The sequence below is a fragment of the Sturnira hondurensis genome, unplaced genomic scaffold (assembly GCF_014824575.4).
Source record: "Sturnira hondurensis isolate 20B ecotype Veracruz unplaced genomic scaffold, ASM1482457v3 Scaffold0004136, whole genome shotgun sequence".
In the NCBI taxonomy this organism is placed as follows: domain Eukaryota; kingdom Metazoa; phylum Chordata; class Mammalia; order Chiroptera; family Phyllostomidae; genus Sturnira; species Sturnira hondurensis.
The window spans coordinates 5,717,460-5,739,781 of NW_028076767.1; the positions used below are offsets into that span (position 1 = coordinate 5,717,460).

The following is a 22,322-nucleotide window of genomic DNA, read 5'->3' on the forward strand; positions in this document are numbered from 1 at the left end:
GAAAATACACCCTGGCTGGTGTAGCTGAGTGGATTGAGCGCAGGCCTGAGAACCAAAGGATCATGGTTCGATCCCCAGTCAGGGCACATGCCTGGGATGCACAAGAGGCACTATACATTGATATATCTCTCCTTCTCTCCTTCCCTTCCCCTCTAAAAATAAATAACTAAAATCCTAAGAAAAAACATGTAAAAAACTTCCTTTTATCCCTAATAACCAATGATTTAGCCAAATAGAAGTTCAAGCCCCATATGGATATGCATTCACTTTTACATACGATTAAAACTACATAACATTACATCAAAGATATATTTTAAAAGCATTATATTGCAAAAAATATATCAAATGAGCCCTGGCTGGTGTAGCTCAGTGAATTGAGTGCGGGCCTGTGAACCAGATGATCGCGGTTTGATTCCCAGTCAGGGCACATGCCTGGGTTGCCGGCCAATTCCCGGCAGGGGCTAGTTCCCAGCAGGGGATGCACAAGAAGCAACCATGCACTGATATTTCTCTTCCTCTCTCTTTCCCTTCCCCTCTAAAGATAAATAAATAAAATATTTAAAAGAAAAATATCAAATGAAAAGCACTCAATTCTATAATATGTTGGTATCATGAGTCATTTAATGCCACTGTAACTTTTAAAGCACTTTTGCAGGCTTGTATGAGTTCATAGCCAGGTATTCAGTTCCTAAGTCTTGTGAGAAATTCACTGAATTCCTAAGCTACAGTGCCTGATTACTAAATCAGTGAATGATCAGGGTCACAGATTCATACAGCAAATTTAAGAAGTTTACACACAGAGCATCTGAGTTTTCAATAGGCTATATAGGCAATGAACATTTACTTTCATTAACAAAATAGAAAGGCAATAGTAAAAATAAAACAGGATATATGGGGATATATCCTGTCTTTATACGGGGATGAGGATGAGATTACAATAAGATTAACTTCTCAGGATAGAGAAATTAACCAAAGAACAATTCTGAGAATGCCTTGCACCACCTACTATCACAAAAACCAGAAGTGACTATGTGATCTTTATGTTCACAAATCAGTAACATCTCTTAGTAACAAAAACACATGTGCCGAAATCATGAAAATAAGCTCAATAAAAAGCAAATGCCCAGAGAGGTAAATACAAAGGTATTTATTTTGAAGCACTATTTGTAGTAACAAAAGATTGGAAATAATCTAAATACACATACATAAGAAAAGGTTAAACGCATTGTTATACAACGAGAAGAAGAACCATGTGTAACCATTAAAACAATGATTAAACATAGGCAGTTACATAGGATCATATGGAATAATTTCCAAGAATTCCCAAATCAGAACAATGCATAACACAAAAATGAAATCTGATATGTGTATAGACTATCTTTGGATGGTTAGAGAAGAAAATAGTTAATTACAGTTACTTCTAAAAGAAAATATACTTCAAAAAGAAGTATATTTAGTACCATTTTGAATTATTTTTGCCCATGGGCATGTCCTGCCCAATTTTATTTAAAAGGCTAAATTTTCAAAGGAACAAATGAACAATGAAAAAAATGTTTCATTGTAATATACCAACAGACATACAAAAATGATGAGAGAGGAACACAGCGACACTACAGTGGTTATCTCTGCATTGTGGGGTAGAGGTAATTTACTCTTCTTTGTTTATATTTCTCTGTGTCTTCCAAATTATCCCAATGAACATGTGATTGCTTTTTGAAAATATACTTCAAAAAGACTTTTAGTACCATTTTGAATTATTTTTGTCCATGGGCATGTCCTGCCCAATTTTATTTAAAAGGCTAAATTTTCAAAGGAACAAATGAACAATGAAAAAAATGTTTCAATGTAATATACCAACAGACATACAAAAATGATGAGAGAGGAACACAGTGACACTACAGTGGTTATCTCTGCATTGTGGGGTAATTTACTCTTCTTTGTTTATATTTCTCTGTGTCTTCCAAATTATCCCAATGAACATGTGATTGCTTATAGTCATAAGAAGTTATACACATTTTATTAAAATAAATGCATATTTCTGTCAAAATTTTTCCAGGTATTAAAGTACATGATGTGAGAATATGTGTATTTTAATTAACTTTCTGAAGCTGTTTCATGCTGGGTCCATAACATGGCTCCAGACTCACCCTTAAGTTATAAGAAGGATCCTTAAGACTCAGGTTTGGGAGAGAGGCCTGGAGAGCATTTATATAACTTGTTCCTGTTTCTTGAGCTGTAAGCAGAAAAGAGGTTCTGAGTTAAGGTTTTCCGATTATTATCGAGTGAATCTTCAACAATGGCTCAGTCCAAGGTCAATCTTCATCTTTGAAAATACCCTAACCTTTCCAGCAACCTCCTTAATTCAAAATATCAGATCAGATGACTCTTCTACCAATGTCTTTAAGAACAGACTAAAAATGCTACTCTTATCACTCATTTAGGGGTGGGGATGGGTGGGGGGGAATCTATGGATCACTGGGTGTCAGCCATGCCCTTCAGGCTGTGGCTCTGGTGGCAGCAGACTGCTAGCAGAGCCCAAGCTGAGGCTGCATATAAAAGACAATGGGGGAGGGGTGGCACGGAAGAGAAGGCCAGTGTGAATCTGGTCCTTTTACCAAGGAAGGGGCTATCAACAGAAAAGGCACCATTTTTCATGAATTCAAAAGCCCCAAACTTCCACAGAACCTCCACCTGGTGCAGAAAATGGAAGTGTAAACTTTCTCCTGAAGGTGGGAGAGTTCAGAACTGCTTGGTGGCATGTTGGGAAAGGCCAAGATTCTGTGGTCATGGGCCTGAAGTGATGGAGTCAGCGGATCTGGGCTATAAGGATATAAAGGGATATGATCCCTAATCATAGGCTAGCAGGGGCTGTGAATATTCAAGTTCTGTTACATCTACCCAGCCGACAATGAATATTTACCAACCGAATCTATCATGCACAGGGTACTTAGGCACTGAGAGGCCAAAATTCTGCTTACCAGACTGCCTGTATTTCTGGATCTTTGTCTTCAGGTCTAGTCTGTGGATGGTCTTTAGGCATCTTTCTAATAAATCCAATTGATCTGGAGCAACCAGATTCAGTTTCTCCAATTCCATCACAAGATCCAAGAAACTCTAAGAGAAGCACCAACAAGAAATAAATGTCAGTAGAGCTGCCTATTAAGTCCCAGATGCAAAACTTCAGGCTGTGGTTCATAACAGCAAGAAAAGGCAGCAAGTGGAGAGCATCTTCAGACCTTCAGGGATCCTAAACCAAATCTCTCTGTTTGATAGTCCCTCTAAGGATGGATGCTAATTACACTCCTGAATTTTACTGAGTAAAGAGGTAGTGAGAAGTCTTTTGGTGGCCAACCTGTACCTAGGATGGAGATGGACACTTAGGCCATTTTGTGTCATCAAGGACTATGGTGAGAGAGTAGGCCTAAAAATACAGTAAAATACTCCTGAGTTTTTTCTCTTGAAAGTCAAGCTGGTATTCTGCTTAAAAACTCTAAGGGCTTTCCTAGAAAAGTAAGAGAGAAGGTAGTTTGGGGAAGGTTATTACTAGAGAAATCCCAAAGATATGTTTTAATCAATGCTGGATATTCCAATTCACTCCAACTCAGAGCACATGAAGTAGCAAAATCTCAAAGTTAGGGCATTTTGCTCTTCACCCCAGGCCACAGCAATCGTGAAAGAACTATATTGCAAAAACAGGCATTGCTTCTGGTTTTATTTCCCTTCTGTTTAACATTTGTTTTCTTAAGTGCTATCTATTTTTACATATAGTAACCATAATTAAATCCATATAAATGATTGGGAGAAATGATTGGGAGGTAAGTTGATTAGAGGACACACACACAAAAAAGAGTTCAATTTTTTTTATTTTCCTTCCTATTTTCCATTTGATGTAGGGGCATACAATCATTCTGCATTCCTGGATTTCAGAATCCGTAATTATTGAGAAACATGAGGAAATCCCCAAGCAATGACTCACTCTCAGAAGCAGGTCCTTTACGGATGAACTGTCAAATACTAGAGGCCTGAGCTCTTCCTGGCCTGTCCTTAGGTCAGCAGTACCATATAAGGCCAACTGAAATTTAAATACTTGCCTAGAAATCACAACATCCCTTAGATCTTCACCCCTACCTAGTTTTCATTCCAAATCTCTACTTCTGCCATTCCCTGGATATATCAGTCAAAAGGACATATCTCCACATGCAGCCTAATGACTCTACGCTGACCTTGAGCTAGCTGAAGAGGAAGACATGTAAGTAAGAGAACAAGATGAGAGTGGATTACCACTTCTCACCTGTTTCTACTTAGCATGAGCAGATGAAACTACCTGTACACCCGATGATCTGTCACACTGGGAAGAAAACTGATGTATAACCCAGGCCTATGAATTTAACAAAGGTAAAGGATAAAATACATGGCTGAGAGAAACAAACAGGGCCACACCATAAGATATCACTTTATTTCCTCTCAATTTATAAACCAATTTTCTTACCATCATGTTATTATTAAAAAATTTTAAAAACAAAACAAAATAAAATCAATGTCCTAACCAGTGTGGCTCAGTGTGGTTTGGGTATCATCCCTCAAACCAAAAGGTCACCTGTTCAATTTCTGGTCAGGGCACATGACTGGGTTGTCGGCCCAGTCCCCAGTCAAGGAGCATACAAGAGACAACCAATGGATGTTCCTCTCCCTCTTGTTCTCTCTCCCTTCCCTTCTCTCTAAGACTAAATAAATAAAATCTTTAATTAGTCATTTTTTTAAAAACCATACTCTTCTCACTTTCTGCCTTCACCCCCATCTTGGGCCTCCCTGCTGAAATGCCTGCTTCCCTCTCTTCACACTGTAGAGAGTATCCTCCAACTTCTGACAGGCTCTTGGAAACATGAAGCAAGAAAAAAACTCACCTTATCTTTATTCTTGGCTGTCCTGCTTCGGCCCATATAATCCCTCATGAGAAAAATTAATGAGGACATATCTGATTTATCCAAATTGTCACCAATTTCAGTCATCAGTACTCTGTAAAACAGACAAGTTTCTTTAAAATTCAGATACAAGTCCCAATGAGAACACCAAGAGCCTGTGCCTCCTCTACACCAGTAATTGGTTAAAAGACTAATTCTTGGACTCCCAGTCAAGATGGTGGCAAAGGTAAACACAGCTTGACTCCTTACACAAACACATCAAAATTACAACTGAACTGTAGAACAACTATCATTCAGAACCATCAGAAATCAAGAAGAACTGAAGTCCTACAACTGTGGAATTATGGGCTGGTCCCACACCCATGTGTAGCAGATAAAAATCAGGAGGGACATCTCAGGAGTGAGGGGTGCCAGCCCTACAATATGCCCCCAATATGTTCCAGTGTCAAGGAGATAAGTCTCCATAACTTCTAGCTGTATAAAACCAACAGGGATTGAGGCTGTGGAAGACAGAAACTGTTGGAGTCTTAGTTCCTTTGAAAGGGCCCATGCACAGACTTACTTGGACTCATTCCTTCTGAGCTCCAGTGCAGGGAAGCAGACTAAAAGGCATCAGAGACAATATGGGGAAACTTCAGGGCAGGAGCTAGAAGGCAACTTTTTTCTAAAGAGAGGTGCTGGCAGAGGCCATTGTTCATTTTCTGAGCCCTTCCCAACAGAGTCACAGAGCTGGCAGGCAAGCACCACTATCTGAGACTCCATCAAATGTGTTCACATGGTTTGCCCCACGCTGGTGATTCCCGGAGGCCCTGCCCCACCCTATAGGGCCCACCCAAGCTGTTTCCAGTAGCTTTTCCATATGAATGGCTTATTTTGGCTATGCTTCAGGAGAAAATTCTCCTAAATTCTCTCAAACAAGCAGCATCTGGACTCCCTGAGCCCTATAACTCTCACTAAGTTGCCCCAGGTCCAGTACTAGCAATAGCCAGCCTGGGTTCACAGCTTGGCCTCTCCCTGGCACCTACAAACCCAGCACAAGTAGCAGCCATCTTTGGATCACTTTGTAGTTTATGCTGTATGACCTGGGACAAAACACAAGTTAGTGGCTGAACTCTGATGTGCTAACAGCAATCAAGGCTCAACTACAAGAGGAGGGTATACACAAGTATACTTGTGTATACTTGTGTATACTTGTGTATACTTGTGTATACCCTCCTCAAGGAGTACCTCAAGTACCCAGCTTGGATAATAGGGGAGGCTGTGCCACTGGACCCTATAGGACACCTATTACATTAGACCACTCTACCAACCCTAGGAGATGTAGCAATTATACTTAATACACAAAAACAAACACAGGGAGGCTGCCAAAATGAAGAGACAAAAAAACATGGCCCAAGTGAAAGAACAGAACAAAACTCCAGAAAAAGAATTATACAAAATGGAGACAAGTAATCCACTAATGTAGAGTTCAAAACACTGGTTATAAAAATAGTCAGTGAACTTAGTGAGGACCTCAACAGCATAAAAAAGATTCAGTCAAAAACAAAGGATACACTAATTGAAATAAAGAACAATTTACAGGGAATCAACAATAGAGTGGATGAGGCCAAGAATCAGATCAGCAATTTGGAATACAAGAAAGCAAAAAACAACCCATCAGAACACAACAAAGGAAAAAGATTCCAAAAAATTGAGGCTAGTGTAAGGAGCCTCTGGGAGAACTTCAAGTATACTGATATACTCATCATGGGAGTGCCAGTAGGAGAAGAGAAAGAGCAAAAAATTGGAAACCTATTTGAAAAAATAATGACAGAAAACTTCCCTTACTTGGTGAAGGAAATAGACACACAAGTCCTGGGAGCACAGAGAGTCCCAAACAGTTAATTACCTATAAGGGAGCTCTTATAAGACTGTCAGCTGATTTCTCAAAAGAAACTTTGCAGCCCAGAGGAGATTGGCAAGAAGTGTGATGTGATGAAAAGCAAGGACCTACAACCGAGATTACTCTACAAAGCAAAGCTATTATTTAGAATTGAAGGATAGATAAAGAGCTTCCCAGACAAGAAGCTAAGGGTGTTCAACACCACCAAACCAGTGTTATATGAAATGTTGAAAGGTCTTCTTTAGGAAGAAGATCAAACATATGAACAATAAATGGCAATAAATACATATCTACCAACAACTGAATCTACAAACAAAATAAATAAGCAGAACAGAAACAGACTTATATAAACAGAGTATGTTTTTTTTCTTTTTAGATTTCACTTATTTATTTTTAAAGAGAGGGGAAGGGAGAGAAAAAGAGAGGGAGAGAAACCTCAGTGTACAAGAGAAACATTGATCAGTTGCCTCTGGCATGCCCCCAACTGAGGACCTGGCCTACAACCCAGGCTTGGGCCCTGACTGGGAATTGAACCAGCAACCTTCCCATTCACAGGCTAGCAATCAATTCAGTGAGCCACACCAGTCAAGGTTACAGAAAAATGTTTTGATGATTACCAGATGGGAGTGGTGTCAGAGTAATGGAGAAGAAAGTGAAGGGATTAAGTACAAATTGGTTGTTACAGAACAGTCATGGGATGTAAAGTACAAATATAGGGAAGAGAGTAGCCACTAAAGAACATATATGCATGACCTATGGACATGGACAACAGTGTGGGGACTGCCTGAGGGAGTGTGAGGGGCTTCATGGAAGGGGGCAAAGAGTGAAAAATTGGGACAACTTTAATAGCACAAACAATAAAATATATCTTTTTAAAAAAGACTAATCCTTGCCCTGGCTGGTATAACTCAGTGGACTGAGCACCGGCATGTGAACCAAAGGGTTTCTGGTTTGATTCCCAGTCAGGACACATGCCTGGGCCAGGTCCCCAGTAGGGGTGCACAAAAGGCAACAACACATTGATGTTCCTCTCCCTTTTTCTCCTTCCCTTCCCCTCTCTCTAAAAAACAAATAAATACAATCTTTAAAAAAAAGACAAATTCTTGTCCCCATTTCAATGTACCCCCCATAAGACTGAAAGCCTAGATCACCCCAAAATCTTAAGGAAACTCATTTTTCTCCACTTTTCAATAGGAGATGGTACCTCTCTTTCCACTAACTGCTCTGAAAACAACTCAGAGAATAAAAACTTCCCTGAAGATCCCCTAGCTCCCCTAGAAGTTGTGAAGAAATAAGTAAAGAACCTGAATGACTAAGACGAAGGCAGAAATAGGACTGAAAGTGATCTTGTCTTCTCCGTTTAACGAGCTTCCAGGTGATGCTGATGACCCCGTGACCATCATTCTTTGAGTCACAAAATTCTAAAGCAAAGTAACACCTGGGCATAGTCCAGCCCACTCTGAAACTCAAAGGGTAAAGGGCACGTAGAGTCTCGGAACTGTAACCGCAGATGTGTTGGTCTAGAAAGCCCCTCCTGACTCAGTCACCTCTTTCCATTCAGAGCTCCCACCACGCTTTGCTGGCGCTCAAAGACACTTCATGATTAGTGTTATTACCTTAAAATTATCATCACTGCTTAGAGGGCTGTTTTCCCAATTAGACTCTCAGAGTCTTGAGGATAGAAGAGTCTTCATTCATTTTGCTCTAGCACTTCCCAAATACCTGACACATGTCAACCCACAAAAAGGCCTACTGAACAGATGAGTAAATGAATTTAGCACTCACCTCCCACTGCCTGGCCTTTCTGCCCAGAAGCCTCTAGCAACTGCTTCCACTCACCATAGACAGGAAACAGGAATGGGAGGGAGGGCCCACTAACCTATTCATAAAAACCCAGCTGGTGCCTCCTAAAAGGTTGATTACAGATATATGATGGTTGGAGAGGTGGAAGATAACCAAGAATAACAGCATCAATTACATTTTAAAGTGCTTCATGGTTTTAAAAGGTACTTCACAAGCTAAATTATCACAGTTGATCCTCACAAACAAACTTGTGAAATTATATTATTCTTAGCCTTACAAGTAGGAAAAAGAAGGCCCAACCAATATTAATGGCTGACTCGGCCTATATGATGAGGCTTGAATCAGGCCTTCAGACCTCAAGTTTCGGCCACTTTCCAAGGTCCACATTGCTTTCAACTCTCTTTAAAATAGCTTTAATAATGTATATCATCTCAAAAGATACACTATTAATATAACTAAGGCTGATGGGCTGAAGAAAAAGGAACTGCTAATTTAAGTTCTCTTCATTTTCCCAAAAACAGCCTTTCTGGTGGTTTCTGTGCACCCCAGAAGCTCCAAGAGAGTATTGTGTGAACAAAAGGAAGGAACAATTTAAAGGCTGTCTGAACTAAAAGGGACTCCAGCAGACATTCCTCTCTGAATTGAAGAGGGCTGAGCAGCAGTGAATTGCAGACATGTTCCAGGTAGGCTCCCCAGAGTCTCTGGATGCAGGAACTTCACAAGGAGGAAACCCAACTCACTAGCTGCCTCAGCAACGGAAACACCAGTGGGAATTTCCAGGGGCTCACAGAGTTCTACAGTCAGGAAAAAACACTCCCAGACTTACTTCCCTTTCTTAGTCAGAAAATTGCCAGGCCTGACATCATAGAAAATCGAGGAAACAAAGGCCACTGTATATCTCACAGAGGCTGGTAGGGATTCCTTAGGTCTTTAGTGAATTCCTATCTTGCTTGTTATACCCATCAGACAAACACATACCATCCATTCCTTCCGATTACTTCACGCAAATACAATCTAAGAATTCAAAGAGTTTGCCCTGACACAGGCAGCTCGGTTGGGTGTCATCACACAAAGCAAAAGGTCACTGGTCTGACTGACAGTCAGGGCACATGCCTGGGTTGTGGGTTTGGTCCCCTGACAAAGAGCATAGGAGAGGCAACCTACTGATATTTCTCTTCCTCTCTCCCTTCCCCTTGCTCTAAAAGTAAATACTGGATTTTTCAGACCATAACACGCACCTAGGTTTTAAAGGAAGAAAAATAGAAAAAAATTTTTGAAGCAAAAAATGTGGTAAAATATTTTGTAACATAAATAACACAGGCCGCCGTCTCCCACCACACAGTGAGCCAGGTAAGCTATATTTGGACTATAAGACACACCCCCATTTCCCCCCCAAATTTGGGGGGGTGCGTCTTATAGTCCAAAAAAATATGGTAAATAAAATCTTTTAAAAAATGCAAAGAGTTTAAAGGAATGAAGTAACTCATCAAGCAGCTAGATCAGCGAGCAGAGACAGTGATGAGGCCAGTTTTCTTACTGTCCTTATTTCTCTCGTTCAGAAGTCTCAGGATCCTGCCTCCCAGTCTCAGGATTACCTGTAGTCTGAAATAAGATGAGGGTGCCTGAGCAGGTAGGTCTCCACGGTCGTTTTGTCCATCTTCAAGATCCGCTTGAGCAAGTCAAACCGCCTCACTCTGTAGAGCAGCTCAGCCAGGCCCATGGCAGGCAGCTTTCCTCTCTCATGTAAACTATCCAAAAGGTCCCTGACATTATGTGCAGCCACATCTGCAGCGACATCCTGACACAGAAAAAGCAGCATCTCCTTCTCATCGTCATCGAGTGCCTCTTCGATCTGATGGATGACCTCAGCCGACATCATGTAGGTCAGGTAGAGGGTCTTTGCATGGAAGTGCAGTAATAAGACTCCAGCCCAGTTAACAGGAGGCCCCGAGGCTACTGACTTCATTTCTGATGGCTTTCTTCATTTCTCTCAGAATCCTCTCCAATGAAGTTGTTCTATGGTTAAAAGGGAATTTTTAAAAACCTCTTATCAACATAATTTAAGCCTAAAACTCAAAATATGGGCTCTTCCTTCTTGCTGGACTCTCAAGCTCAGCAGATTAGATTCATACTGTAAAGTCTACAACAAGCGATCCTCAATTGACAAAGAAACTGATAGAAAACCAATACAAAGAAAATACCTTACATTTTAAATGAAATGAAACCAGAGACAAATTTTCCCAAAACTGCCCCCACATACTTTATCAGAAATTATGAGCACATAGTATCGTAAAGGGGGAAGCACACTGGGGGAGGAAAAGCCCAATGACTAAGCAATTGTCTAGAAAAAAAAAGCCAGTGACCTTGCCTGGTCACAGCAAAAGGGACCCTCTATGGAACACAAAAATGATAGGAGAAAGAGGCATGTGTTCCTACCCCATCCCCTTTTCCCGCGTTTCTCCTACTTTACAACCCTTCGTTCTACCTGTAAGCAGAGACCTTCACTGCCATCCTCCCAAAGTCCCAGGCCCTTACCAGAGCTTCGTCATGAATGCTTAGGGGGCCTGCCAACACAGTTGAACCCTGGCGAATTTTAATCACCTCTTCAGACCAGGAGCACCTCCCTCCTCCCCCAAAGGTGCCAACAGCCCCTGCCTCTCCGTGCACTGCTGCGAGACCAGAATTACCAGTGTTCCAGTGGCAGGAAGGAGGGGGAACAGAGATCTGGGGGGAGATCCCAGTCCTGGGCTGGGGTCTGGGTGGGAGCAGTGGGAGGGTCATGCTACGGTGTGTTCTTAGTTTCTTCCACTGGAAAGCAAAGGATTTTCTTTCAAATATTAAGCTGCAAATGACAGTCACTATCTACGTTAAAATTTCAATTTCATTTCTGTTTTCCATTTTAAAAAGTGTTAGTGTTCCGGGAGACTGCTATGTCTATTTCTATCAGAGAACATGTCTGGTTAAAAGTTAATCGTAGCAAATAAATAATTGGGAACCCAACCCAACAGGCAAATTGCTAACTACTGCTACAGCTACATATTTGCATACAAGTATATTTATACATTTATCTAGTTATATTTAGTGAATGGAACCCTAAATCTATTCTATTTTTACTTATATATAATCTCAGTCCACAAAAGTTTTGAGGCATCTTAAATAAAAATACATAAGTAGAAAAAAAATTTTATATGAAAACAAAGGGACGATATTAAGTTAGAAAGTAAAAATGGGTGGGAATGGTAGAGTGATAGGCCAGGCTATCAACAAGAGATTAAATAAAATGTTATAGTCCTTTAATGGAGTACTATGCAGTCCTGAAAATGAACCTAAACTACATGAATCTCACGAACAAACAAAAAGCAAACAAAATAAATATTTTTGCCTAGGCAAAATGTTTCAAAAATAATACCATACAAGGTGGGACAAAAGTAGGTTTACAGCTGTGAGTACGTGAAACACAGAGTTCATTGCAGTATTATTTATTACTTATTGTATTATTTTTCATTTAAGCAACTGTAAACCTACTTTTGCTCCAACATATATATTGTTTAGGGAGTTTTTGTGTGTGTGCATGTGTAGTGAAAATATTAAAACATACATAGTAATAATAAATATTGAATTGTTTTCTATAACCAGATAAATGGAACATGACTAGATAAAAACACAGGCGGGGGAAAGAACTGAATTTGTAGTATTTTGCTTCATAAGCTGGACAACAGGTATGCAGACACTAAAATACTCCTCACACCACATTTTCTGACCACGGTACAATAAAATTAGGAAACAATAGCAAACCAAAAGGAATCCTTATAGGTTTTTAAAATTAAAAACTAGCTCCTGTCTCTTCCCTACTCACATATCCCAGCATTCAGAATGCTTGCAGAGCTTCCTTGGTGTATGTATAGATAAACCTTAGAACAAGAAAGCCTAGAGGCATCTCAAAGTTATGCTCAAAAAGAACAGATCAGATTTCAATTAACATGACTCTTGAAAGATAAGGCAGAGAGGGTGAAGAAGGGTGGCAGCAGATGGAATAAGTTCTTTAGAGGAAGGACACTGCCCATCACTTGCAGCTCCATCCTGCTGAAGCTGCCCTGCTCAGCATCCACTCACCTCCTCTGGAGTCACCTGCTCCGCCTCACGCAGGGGAAGGACAGAGGAGCTATGTGAGCCCGTCTTCTTCTTTCCTTCTTTCAAATGCCCAGTCCTCCTGATCAACATTATGTCGGTTTCATTTCACTCCACTATTTTAAGGCTTTTCCAGCCAGACACAACTGGCATCTGTGTGACTGCTTCAGAATTCTTTAAAAATTCTTCTTGTTTTCCCCCCGGACTTCCCAACTATCAAACTTCACCTGAATGACTATGCTTTTCCTTTTTCCCCCACCCATATTCTAGTACAAACTGTTTCTGATCTTCACAATTGAATGACTTAAAGCTAAGACCACTTCCAGTTTCATTTCTGAAGTGGAAGTCATGGGGAGGTCCTAAGTATCATTTAAACAAAGCTGCTCTAAAATTACCAGAGTTAATTTCTACAAACTGGCTAACAGAAAGGGTGCCAGGTATTAAAAACAGAAACCAGGTATTTTCATCAGAAATGCTTTTAATACAGGTGCTTACAACATTGCTGCAAGGGCTGGAGGAAGGGGCTCTCGGCTGGGCTCCTGAGAAAGATCCCTGGGACTCTCAGAAGGGCCGAGTCCCAGCCAAGACAGTGGAGAATCAGGAGGCTGCCCCAGAGAGGAATGAGCTCGAGAACACCTGCAGTGAGCCCTGGCCTTGTTACTTGGTTGGCTAGAGTATCATCCCCTGTACCAGCAGGTTTGGGGTTTGATCCCCAGCCAGGGTACATATCTAGGTGATTCAATCCCCAGTCAGGGCAGTCAATTGATGTTTCTCTCACATCGCGATGTCTTCTCTCTTTCTCATTCTCTCTCTCTCCTCCTTCTCTCTCCAGTTTTAGGACTAAAAGTTCTGTGTCCCAGAAAATTCCTCAGTCCTGGGAAAGCAGGAGGGCTCATCACCCCAGCACCCCATCCTCACTGAGGAGCCTCCTCCATTCATGTCTAGAGTAGCAAATCTTGCTGAAGGGATGGAAAAAGATCACACCACACTCTGAGGTTTTCAACCTCAGCAGGCCCCCTGTTGCTGCTGCTCCACAACTGTTTTTACAAGACCTTGGTCAGCTGCGCACAAGGGCTCCACCTTTACTGCTTTCTTCCACCCTAACACCACCCACTGGTGCCCTTTCACATCAGATGATTTCTTGTCAAATGACTCTGCCACTTGTGAGGAGCAAGCGCCCACAACTTTCCACATTCCCACTGTGGGGCTGGCACCTGTTGTCCCTGGGCTTGCCCAGAACCACCCACTCTCCCTGGGCCCTCTTGTCTCCATGAGCTCCTACTCTTTTGTCAATCTTTCCCTACCTGAGGGGACTCCTCCCCTCATCTAGTAAGCAGGTGCCAAGTCTCTTCCATCTTTAAAAAAAATCCTTAAGCCTGAGATCCCCTACACGGACCATCCTTTCTATTTTTTTCTTTCAAGTGGAGCTGGGCCTTTATAAAGGAAGAGTCTGGCTTCCATGCTTCAATTACTTCAGTTCACTCCCCAATATGCCTCCATCCGCATCCTCCCTCTCTGCATGTCCCTTGCACATTGACACTCTGTGCAGAGCCATACTAGGCCCTAACAAAGGGAAAATGAGTAATTCTGATGCTGTCTCTGTTTTAAATTCTGATGTTTTGTTCATTGTAGATTTTTTGCACTAATGTCAATTATTTTTCAAAATATTGCATTAAAATATTATTCATCTTGATTACTGAGTTTTTAAGTACATCCTTAATTGCTGTGCCAGAGGTGAGTGCCTCCCTCTTTTCACCCTAATGTCTCATTCCTACTGACAGTGCTGGTGCACAGGCCTTGTTGACCTCCCAGGGGCCACATCCAGGACCAATGGACTAACCCCTCCCTGAAGCCCTCCTCCCTTGGGTGACCTCACACCTTTATATCCCAGGCAGTCCCTCTCTAACCTCTGACTCTCCTCAACACCCTCTTTCTGCACCTGCTCATTAAATGAGGGTGTGCCCTAGCACCCATTTCTCACCCAGACTGTTCCTCTGGCCTTTCTGTTCCCCCTGCCTATGGCTTTCACCCTCTCCAAACCAATCTCCCATCAGAATAAACTTTCTGAAGTTCATGCTTGAACTATATCACTTTCCTAATTCAAACCTTCCAATGGTTCCTCATCTCCCATTGCAAGTTCCAATTTTCTTTACATTCAAGGTCTCTCGTGGTCCAGTGCCTGCCCTCATCTCTCATTAACACACACCTTGCCATCTGGCTTCAAACAAACAAGAAGTTCTTTCCTATGCATACTCTGTGCCTTTGCCTGGATTTCCTCTTCCATTTACCTGCTGAGCAAAACCCTTCTCAGCTTTCAAGGCCAGCTGAAGAATCTCCTGCTGTGTAAAGCTTTCCTGGGAAGAACACACACAGACTGGGTCAGTAACACCTTCTACCAAGTACACTAACTCCCTAGCATCCAGCATTACTCTAATTGGTGACAGTGAAACGTGGTTCGCTTTAGTCAGGCTTCTCAGTCTTTCTCAAATAATGTAAACTTTGCTCCAAACCATCTGGTATCCAAAGCACACAATAGCCTCTGTAATCAGCAGCACAGCAGCCAGCATAACTGGTTCCCATCATACCATAACTTATCCAGAGATATACATAAGATTCCACTCTTTATATACCTTGTCTACCTGAAACAAGGTCATGGCATGGCATGGCAAGGTCATGTCCACCAAGCCACAGCAGGGAAGCAAATGTAGTTTCCAGAAACGTGCCTGCCTTGCCAGCTGCAGAAAGCAGCATGTAAACCTGCAACTTTCAGATGTCTGGGAGTATCCACTGAGATATGAACATGAAGTCCCTAAGGGAGTCACTTGAAGTTTCTGAAAGCATAAAGGAGAAGGCACGCCCTGGCCAGGCTGAGTCAGTTGGTTGGAATGTCGTCCCACAGGCCAAAATGTTGTTGGTTTGATTCCCTGTTGGGTCACATACTTAAGTTGTAGGTTAGATTCCCTGGTCAAGGGTACACACGGGAGGCAACCGATCAATGTTTCTCTCTTTCTCTTTCTCTCTCTCCCCTCTACTCCTCTCTAAAAATCAATAAACATATCCTCGGGTGAGGATTAAGGAAAAAGGAGAAAGGGTGACAGGACTCTGTGGGCAACACAGAGTGTGGCCATCTCACAGGAGCTCTGTGCATTCACCCTGAACATAGCAGAACCCGCCTTCCCTCTCCATTCGTGTACAGAACCTGGGGGTCAGGGCTGTGTGAGTAACAATTCAAGCAGCCAATGTGATGAACCCATCTTTCCTCTCACAACTGTGAAATGTCATTTTGTGCTCCACCCACAAATATTTAAAATGAGGTTATTCACCACAAGGTTTCTGAAATTCCTGAAATGCGGATATATACCAAACAAGAGTCTAACGGACCATGTACTGAGCCTGGAGTATAAACACATTTCAATTTGGGATGTCACTAGTCATTCTTATGCATCAGTAGCTAAAAATACTCATCAAAAGTTATTTGGCTTCACAAGTAGTGCATTTCAATTAGAGCAAATTGCCTGCAAACAACGAACAATCTCAATTATAAAATGACATAAAACTAGAAGGTATATTTTATAAAGTTCCTTGATGAGGCTCAGCCCCATGACTCTCAGGGAAGCTCCCACGAATTCCAACAACATGACCTCCAGTAACTCCCCTGGTGCCAACCGCCAGGCTGGAGAAAACAAGGGAATGAAAGATCACAGAATGAGAAAGGATGTAGACCAAAAAGAGATCATGAATTATCAAACTGAATACAGAAACATGAGCAGGGTCCCTGGGGACATTAAAGCTAAATCCATTTAATATAGTGGCCCACTCCTTCTTAACCAAAGTTAAATTTTCACCAGGGCAAATTTCTCATACAGAGCCCAAACACCTAAAAGTTTATCCCACCTCTGCCCAACCCATAATCTAACTCAAGACAAATAAAAATTTCACTGTTCCCCAGACAGTGTTTTTCTGTCCCAACATCTTTGCTTAAGTCTTCTCCCCTCCCCCCTCCATTTGGAAAGTTCTTTCCCTCTTCTCAGTCTCTGCCTAGTAAAATTCTATCCCAGCTTTCCAGGCATGTCCTCCCTAAGCTTGTTTTGATTCCCAAGTGAGGTCATCTCCTCCTCTTTTATAGCATTGTTTTACTGTTTTCTGGCATTTATCTTATTCTAGTTGGATCCCTGTCATATGTAGTTAACATCCTTGAAGATAGGTTAAGTTCTTACTCATCTTCATCAGGCTGTGGTAGCCTGGCCAGGCCTGCCAAACTCACTCTCCTAGTCCTTGAACCAACAAACTGGTCAACACTACACAGCTTCAGCATGCCTACACATGTGTAATACCTACTCATTCTTCCATAACTTGCAATGAAGCAAGATGTAGCTGCTGGTGGAGTAAGGTATTTTACTTGGAATTTGTTTTTTAGATTCAGGAGACAGAGCTTATAGAAGAAAGCTTTTACAATTATATGGGGGTAACCATGCTGTTTTTTTAATGTAAGTGCTAGTGAACCCCCATGCAGGGCATCTCGGGAGCTGGTAGAATACAATGTCTCCAGCCATGCTCACCAGACATCCTCTGGCCTTTAAGCAAAAGGTACATCTCCTCATACTTTTAGCTAAAAATTTGTCTTCTGCACTTATCACAAATTCTAAAACTGTACGATTTATGTGTCAAAGTTTCCATCTTTCCCAAACATCCAGGCCAGTCATCCGCATGTAGCATAATTTTCCTAAGATGAACTCAAAAGTGCTGAAATTTAAATTTATTTTAATTTTTTCTCAAATAGGATAGTCTTCTGACACCATCAAAATGACTAATACCATGTATAAGATGGTGTAAGTGTAATATACAATTAATCTTCCATGAGCTATTGCTGTATTCACTCACATTATTGAGAAAAAACAGAGAACAATGCATGGCATTTATTGCATTCATCAATTTACTACGAGAATCAATTCTTTGGCAAAAAATAAAGCAACTTCTCTGAATTGAAGTAATATTTGTTTCTTGCCTACTCTTTCTTTTTAAAAATATTTTATTTATTTACTTTTAGAGAAGGAGAAGGAGGGGGAAAGAGAGGGAGAGAAACATCAACATGTGGTTGCCTCTATTGAACCACCAATTGGGGACCTGGCCCACAATCCAGGCACCTGCCCTGACTGGGAATTGAACCAACAACTCTTTGATTTGCAAGCCAATACTTAATCCACTGAGCCATGCCAGCCAGGGCTCTTTAAAACAAAGATCATTGACTTTAAAACTATTTTTGAATGCTTCAAGTAAAAAAAAGTAAAGATATATAAGGAAAAGGGGAAATCCAAAAAAAAGTTCAAGTAAAAAAACTCTAAGATTTCACAAGTAAATAATGAAGCTTTAGTTCCCACTTGTAAAATCAGATGCTACTACCCTAGGAAATATTTTAAACCTTAGAACCAGTAGCTACAAGAGAGTTTTTCAATTACTTTGAAATAAATATAAATAATAATTATAAAACTGATATATACATCGAAACTATATTATATTTATAATGTAAAATAAAATATAGAATAAAAATATATATAATCAGTTAATGTCTCCAATTGAAGAGTTTATAGCAGAAGACATAAACCATCTTGAGTACGCAGGAAATGTGGTATCAAACTGGTAGAGTTAGTTCTTTCGTAAGTACTGAATTTCTAAAGATGACAATCCAATATCTAGAATAAGAGGAAAATAATGAAGAAACGTTTTGTCTGTTCTGCACTAAAACTTAAATGATCAAAAAAGACAAAGTGGCTAAAAACAGACACACCAGAGAAACAAATACTGAACAAGGTACAAAGTGGGAGTGGGAGCAAAGTGGTTTTATCTGGAAAAAAATATTCAAGAATATATATATTTTATATATTCATTTATTCATTTGTACGTGCATAGGGTCAAAGAAAAAATTATTTCTCTAAACACAAAGTTGAGGAAGAAAAACATTTGGGCTTCTGAACAAGCAGATTTATGAAACATAAACTGTGGATATATACATTCTTAAGAACAAGAAAAGTGGTCTTTAGAACAAAAAAATTTTTTTCATTAGAAACATTGATGCCAGAGAGAAGTGAAATTACATGTGAGAAAAGCAGAGATATTAATAGAAAAAGGAAAAAAAACCCGGCAGCTCTGAAATGCAATGGTAGAAACATCACACAAAATATGGGAAAAGACGATAAAATATTTTTTTAAAAAGATTGTAACCTTTGGCTATCTTAAGCAATGCACTCCTGGGGACTTCCTCTATTTACTCCACATGTATTTTAACCCAGATAATTATAATACAATTTGATTTAAAAGCTTTGGAAAAAACTTTTGCTCTGGCTGGTGTGGCTCAGTGGACTGAGCTCCTGCCTGAGAATCAAAGTCAGAGGTTCGTTTCCCAGTTAGGGCACATGTCTGGGTTGCCGGCCAGGTTTCCCAGCTGGGAAGGAGTGAGAGGGAAGCAAGCAATCGATGTATCCCTTGCACACTTATGTTTCTCTTCCTCTCTTTCTCCCTCCCTTCCCCTGGCTCCAAAACATACATAAATAAATGCATACATAAATAGATAAATAACTATGACAATACAGGGAGTTAAGTGCAATCCTATTAAGTGCAAAGATAGCCACTGAGTATATAAAACTATAGGGGAAAAGAACCCATTGGGTGGATTGTGAAGTCTTCCCACAGGAGGTGACAGGAGCTGAATATAAGGAGAAACAGGGCAATAAAAATAGTATTTCTCGTCCCTCTGGTAAGGAAAGCAGAGGAACCAAGTTCAGATCCATCTTTGTGTTCTCAGCACCCAGAATTCTGCCTCCAGAGAAGCTTAATAAATATTGGTAGGATTATAATGAATTAAAAGGAAAGGAGGCATTTCAGCACATAAACACGAGTTTAATTAGCCTTTGGGGCCTCCATAAGGAAGAAATAACCAAACAGAATCCATTCCGGAGACTTAAAAAAGCGACACACCAGGTGACTAGGAGTGCTGTTTCTGCGCGATAAGGGGTACAGTGTCCTGACACCCCGAATCCACGGCGATGTCAGCACAGGGGCATAGGTCGGTCTACTCACGCCGGGGCAGCCGCCGGCTCTTCCAGCTGGATCTCCGCCCGAAAAGGCACCCTCAAACCTGCCGCTCCGAAAAACCGAAGTCGAAAAATTCGAGGAACTGGGGCAGAGGGTTGGAGACGGCCTTTGGGGTAGGCGTCCGGAATCTGTGTGCGCGGAGCCCCTGCGCGTCACCTCCGAGGGCGAAACTGCATAGGAGCGCCGCCCATGCAACCCTCCCTAGAAACCCTGCAAAGGTCAGACTTGTTTTCGGGGATAGTAAACTCTCCCTGGCGCCCGAGGTTACCTGCAGCAGATGGAAAACGAGTGGGCGCCGCTGCTGCGGCCCACCGAGCCCCTGAGGGCCGAGGCGAGGGGGCTCGGGGCGTCTCAGTAACAAAAACATACTTTAGTTTCAGCTTCTAGTAGGTTCCTGCTATTGTTTAAAAAACAAAACTAAAAACCGGCCAGTGACTACCCTCCCAATGCCCCCTGCGCAAGATTCCCCACCATGCGAGTGGCACCCAGTTCCTGCGGGCCTGCCAGTGCATTCACCAAAGAAAGCCGGTGTTAAGACTGGGCGTAAAAATAGTTAAAGGAAGTGCAAATGTCCGTTACAAACACTAGGAAACATTAAGTCTTCAAAAACGCCATTTTAATCGAACGTCCGAACTACAAAGCTGTAAACAGCACAAGTGTTAGCATAAAAACTGAAAAGTTCAGTAAGGCAAACAAGTTTTGGGATTTTTTTTGTTGGTTGGTTTTGGAGTTGGGTCAAGTTTTTTGCTGTTCTTTCCACTGAAACGTTTCATAAGATTATGTAAACCACCGGAGGGAAAATACCCAGAAGTCTGTTCGTCTTATCCGAAATCTCTTACATAAGTAAAGCAGGTCGGGCCAGACAGAGCCTGTTGTGACCGATTTGACCGATTTCAGACTATCCGGATGTGCCCATTGTCCAAAAATGCTTGACTTATTCTATCGCCGTATTAATACTACCTCTCGTTGAGTAAATAAATTTCAAAGTCAACTAATGAAAATGTTCATGAGAGCTTTCAGCGGCCTTGAACTCACGGTCTGTCCCTGGAACTTTCTGTTCCTTGAACCAAAACCTTAGTCTGAATTTCAGTGGCCTTTGTTCTGTTGCAACCCACTTAATATTTGAAAGAACATGCTGTTCCCAAATCCAGACATCGTCAGGCAAGAACATCTTGAAATCAAGTTTTATCCGAAGCTTTACAAAAATCTTACTACGCTGAACTGTCCCAGGGCAACTTTTTCTTGCAGTTTTCCAAAATACCAGTATTACACTGCTCTGAAACACTTCAGGCTATTTCAAAAGAGTGAAAATTCCTGCCAGGCCTGGGGCTCCTGCACATAAATGCAAGCGCGCGCACATATTAAAGCAGGAAGTCTTTCTCAACAACTTCTCGAAAGGAAAACGGACAAATCTTTTGAACAGTTCCCCCGGGTATTGAGCAACTCTCAAAATGATCTTAAGCCAAGTTTACAGGACGCTGGCGACCTGCCACCAAAACCTGCGGCCTGTTTCTGCTACAGTGGGCGCAAGATGATTTGGTCGGTGGATCGGGCGAACCTCCCCGGGAATCCCAGGAGCCTCGGCAAGCGCATCTGAAAATCCGAGGTGCGGGGAGAGCCGGGCGAGGGGCCGGGAGCCCGGCGGGCGGGGGCGGAGGGGGGGACTCCGCCCCCGCCAGTGCCCAGGGGCAAACCACAGATAAGGAATCTGCAAGACTGAGTCACCTGTCAGAAGGCCCACCCCTCTCCGGACCCTTGCCCCGCTCCCCTCCCCGCTTCACCCCAGCAGGGCCGGTGCAGGAAGTGCTAGTTTGGAGAGCTCGGCGAGCGACACGACAGGGGCAAGCGGGGCCACGGTAGGCGACACGGACACTAAAACCTAAAATTAGATCTGAGACTCTGAGGAGGGTTGGAGTTGCGGGTTGAGAGGGGCCACGTACCGTTCTGTCCGCGGGGGCATGTCCTACGGCGCTGCGTGCTTTCAGGAGGATTCCTTACCCCGGAAGCTTGAGAAGCACAGAAACAAAACAAAACAAAACAAAAAGAAAGCAAAACCCTGGAGCGGACGTGGCAGCACACAAGGTCCATATCGTCGTTATGCGGTGGTGTATTCTGTAATATTCATGTGTCTTCCACTGTAAGAAACTGAAAAAAGAAAAGCAAACTAAACCTAAAGCAGGCAGAAGAAAGTAAATAATGAAGATTAAACTGGAAATTAACGAAATATAAAAGAGAAAAGCAATAGAGAATATCAATTAAACCCAAAGCTGATTTTTTTCAAAAAGGTGAACAAAATTGATAGTCTTTAACTAGATTGACCCAGTGGGGTGGGAAAAGACTCAAATTACTAGAGTCAGAAATGAAAGATGGGACATTACTACTAATCCTACAGAAATACAAAGAATTACAAAGGAACACTATGAATAATTGTATGCCAACAAATTAGAAAACCTAGATGAAATGGACACCAACTACCAAAACTGACTCAAAAAGATATA

The 22,322-nt window shown here is 41.8% G+C and overlaps 1 protein-coding gene across 7 annotated transcripts in view; it reads right to left on the reverse strand.

Annotated features, from left to right (window-relative positions):
- The window catches only part of CFLAR (CASP8 and FADD like apoptosis regulator), a 40,775-nt gene extending 18,903 nt beyond the window's left edge, over nucleotides 1–21,872 (reverse strand). Inside the window, exons 1-6 of one of the 7 annotated variants that reach the window (XR_005066082.1) lie at nucleotides 21,765–21,871; nucleotides 10,203–10,623; nucleotides 4,905–5,016; nucleotides 2,979–3,114; nucleotides 1,993–2,233; nucleotides 1,132–1,709 (exon numbers count right to left, since the gene is read on the reverse strand). Coding sequence is in view for 6 of the 7 variants with exons in the window: in XM_037043622.1 (XP_036899517.1) it covers nucleotides 2,148–2,233; nucleotides 2,979–3,114; nucleotides 4,905–5,016; nucleotides 10,203–10,573 (705 nt within the window). In the remaining variant the exon portion in view is untranslated. The other 6 variants (XM_037043622.1, XM_037043625.1, XM_037043626.1 and 3 more) reach the window with 6 other exon arrangements.
- Nucleotides 21,873–22,322: the final 450 nt, after the last annotated feature.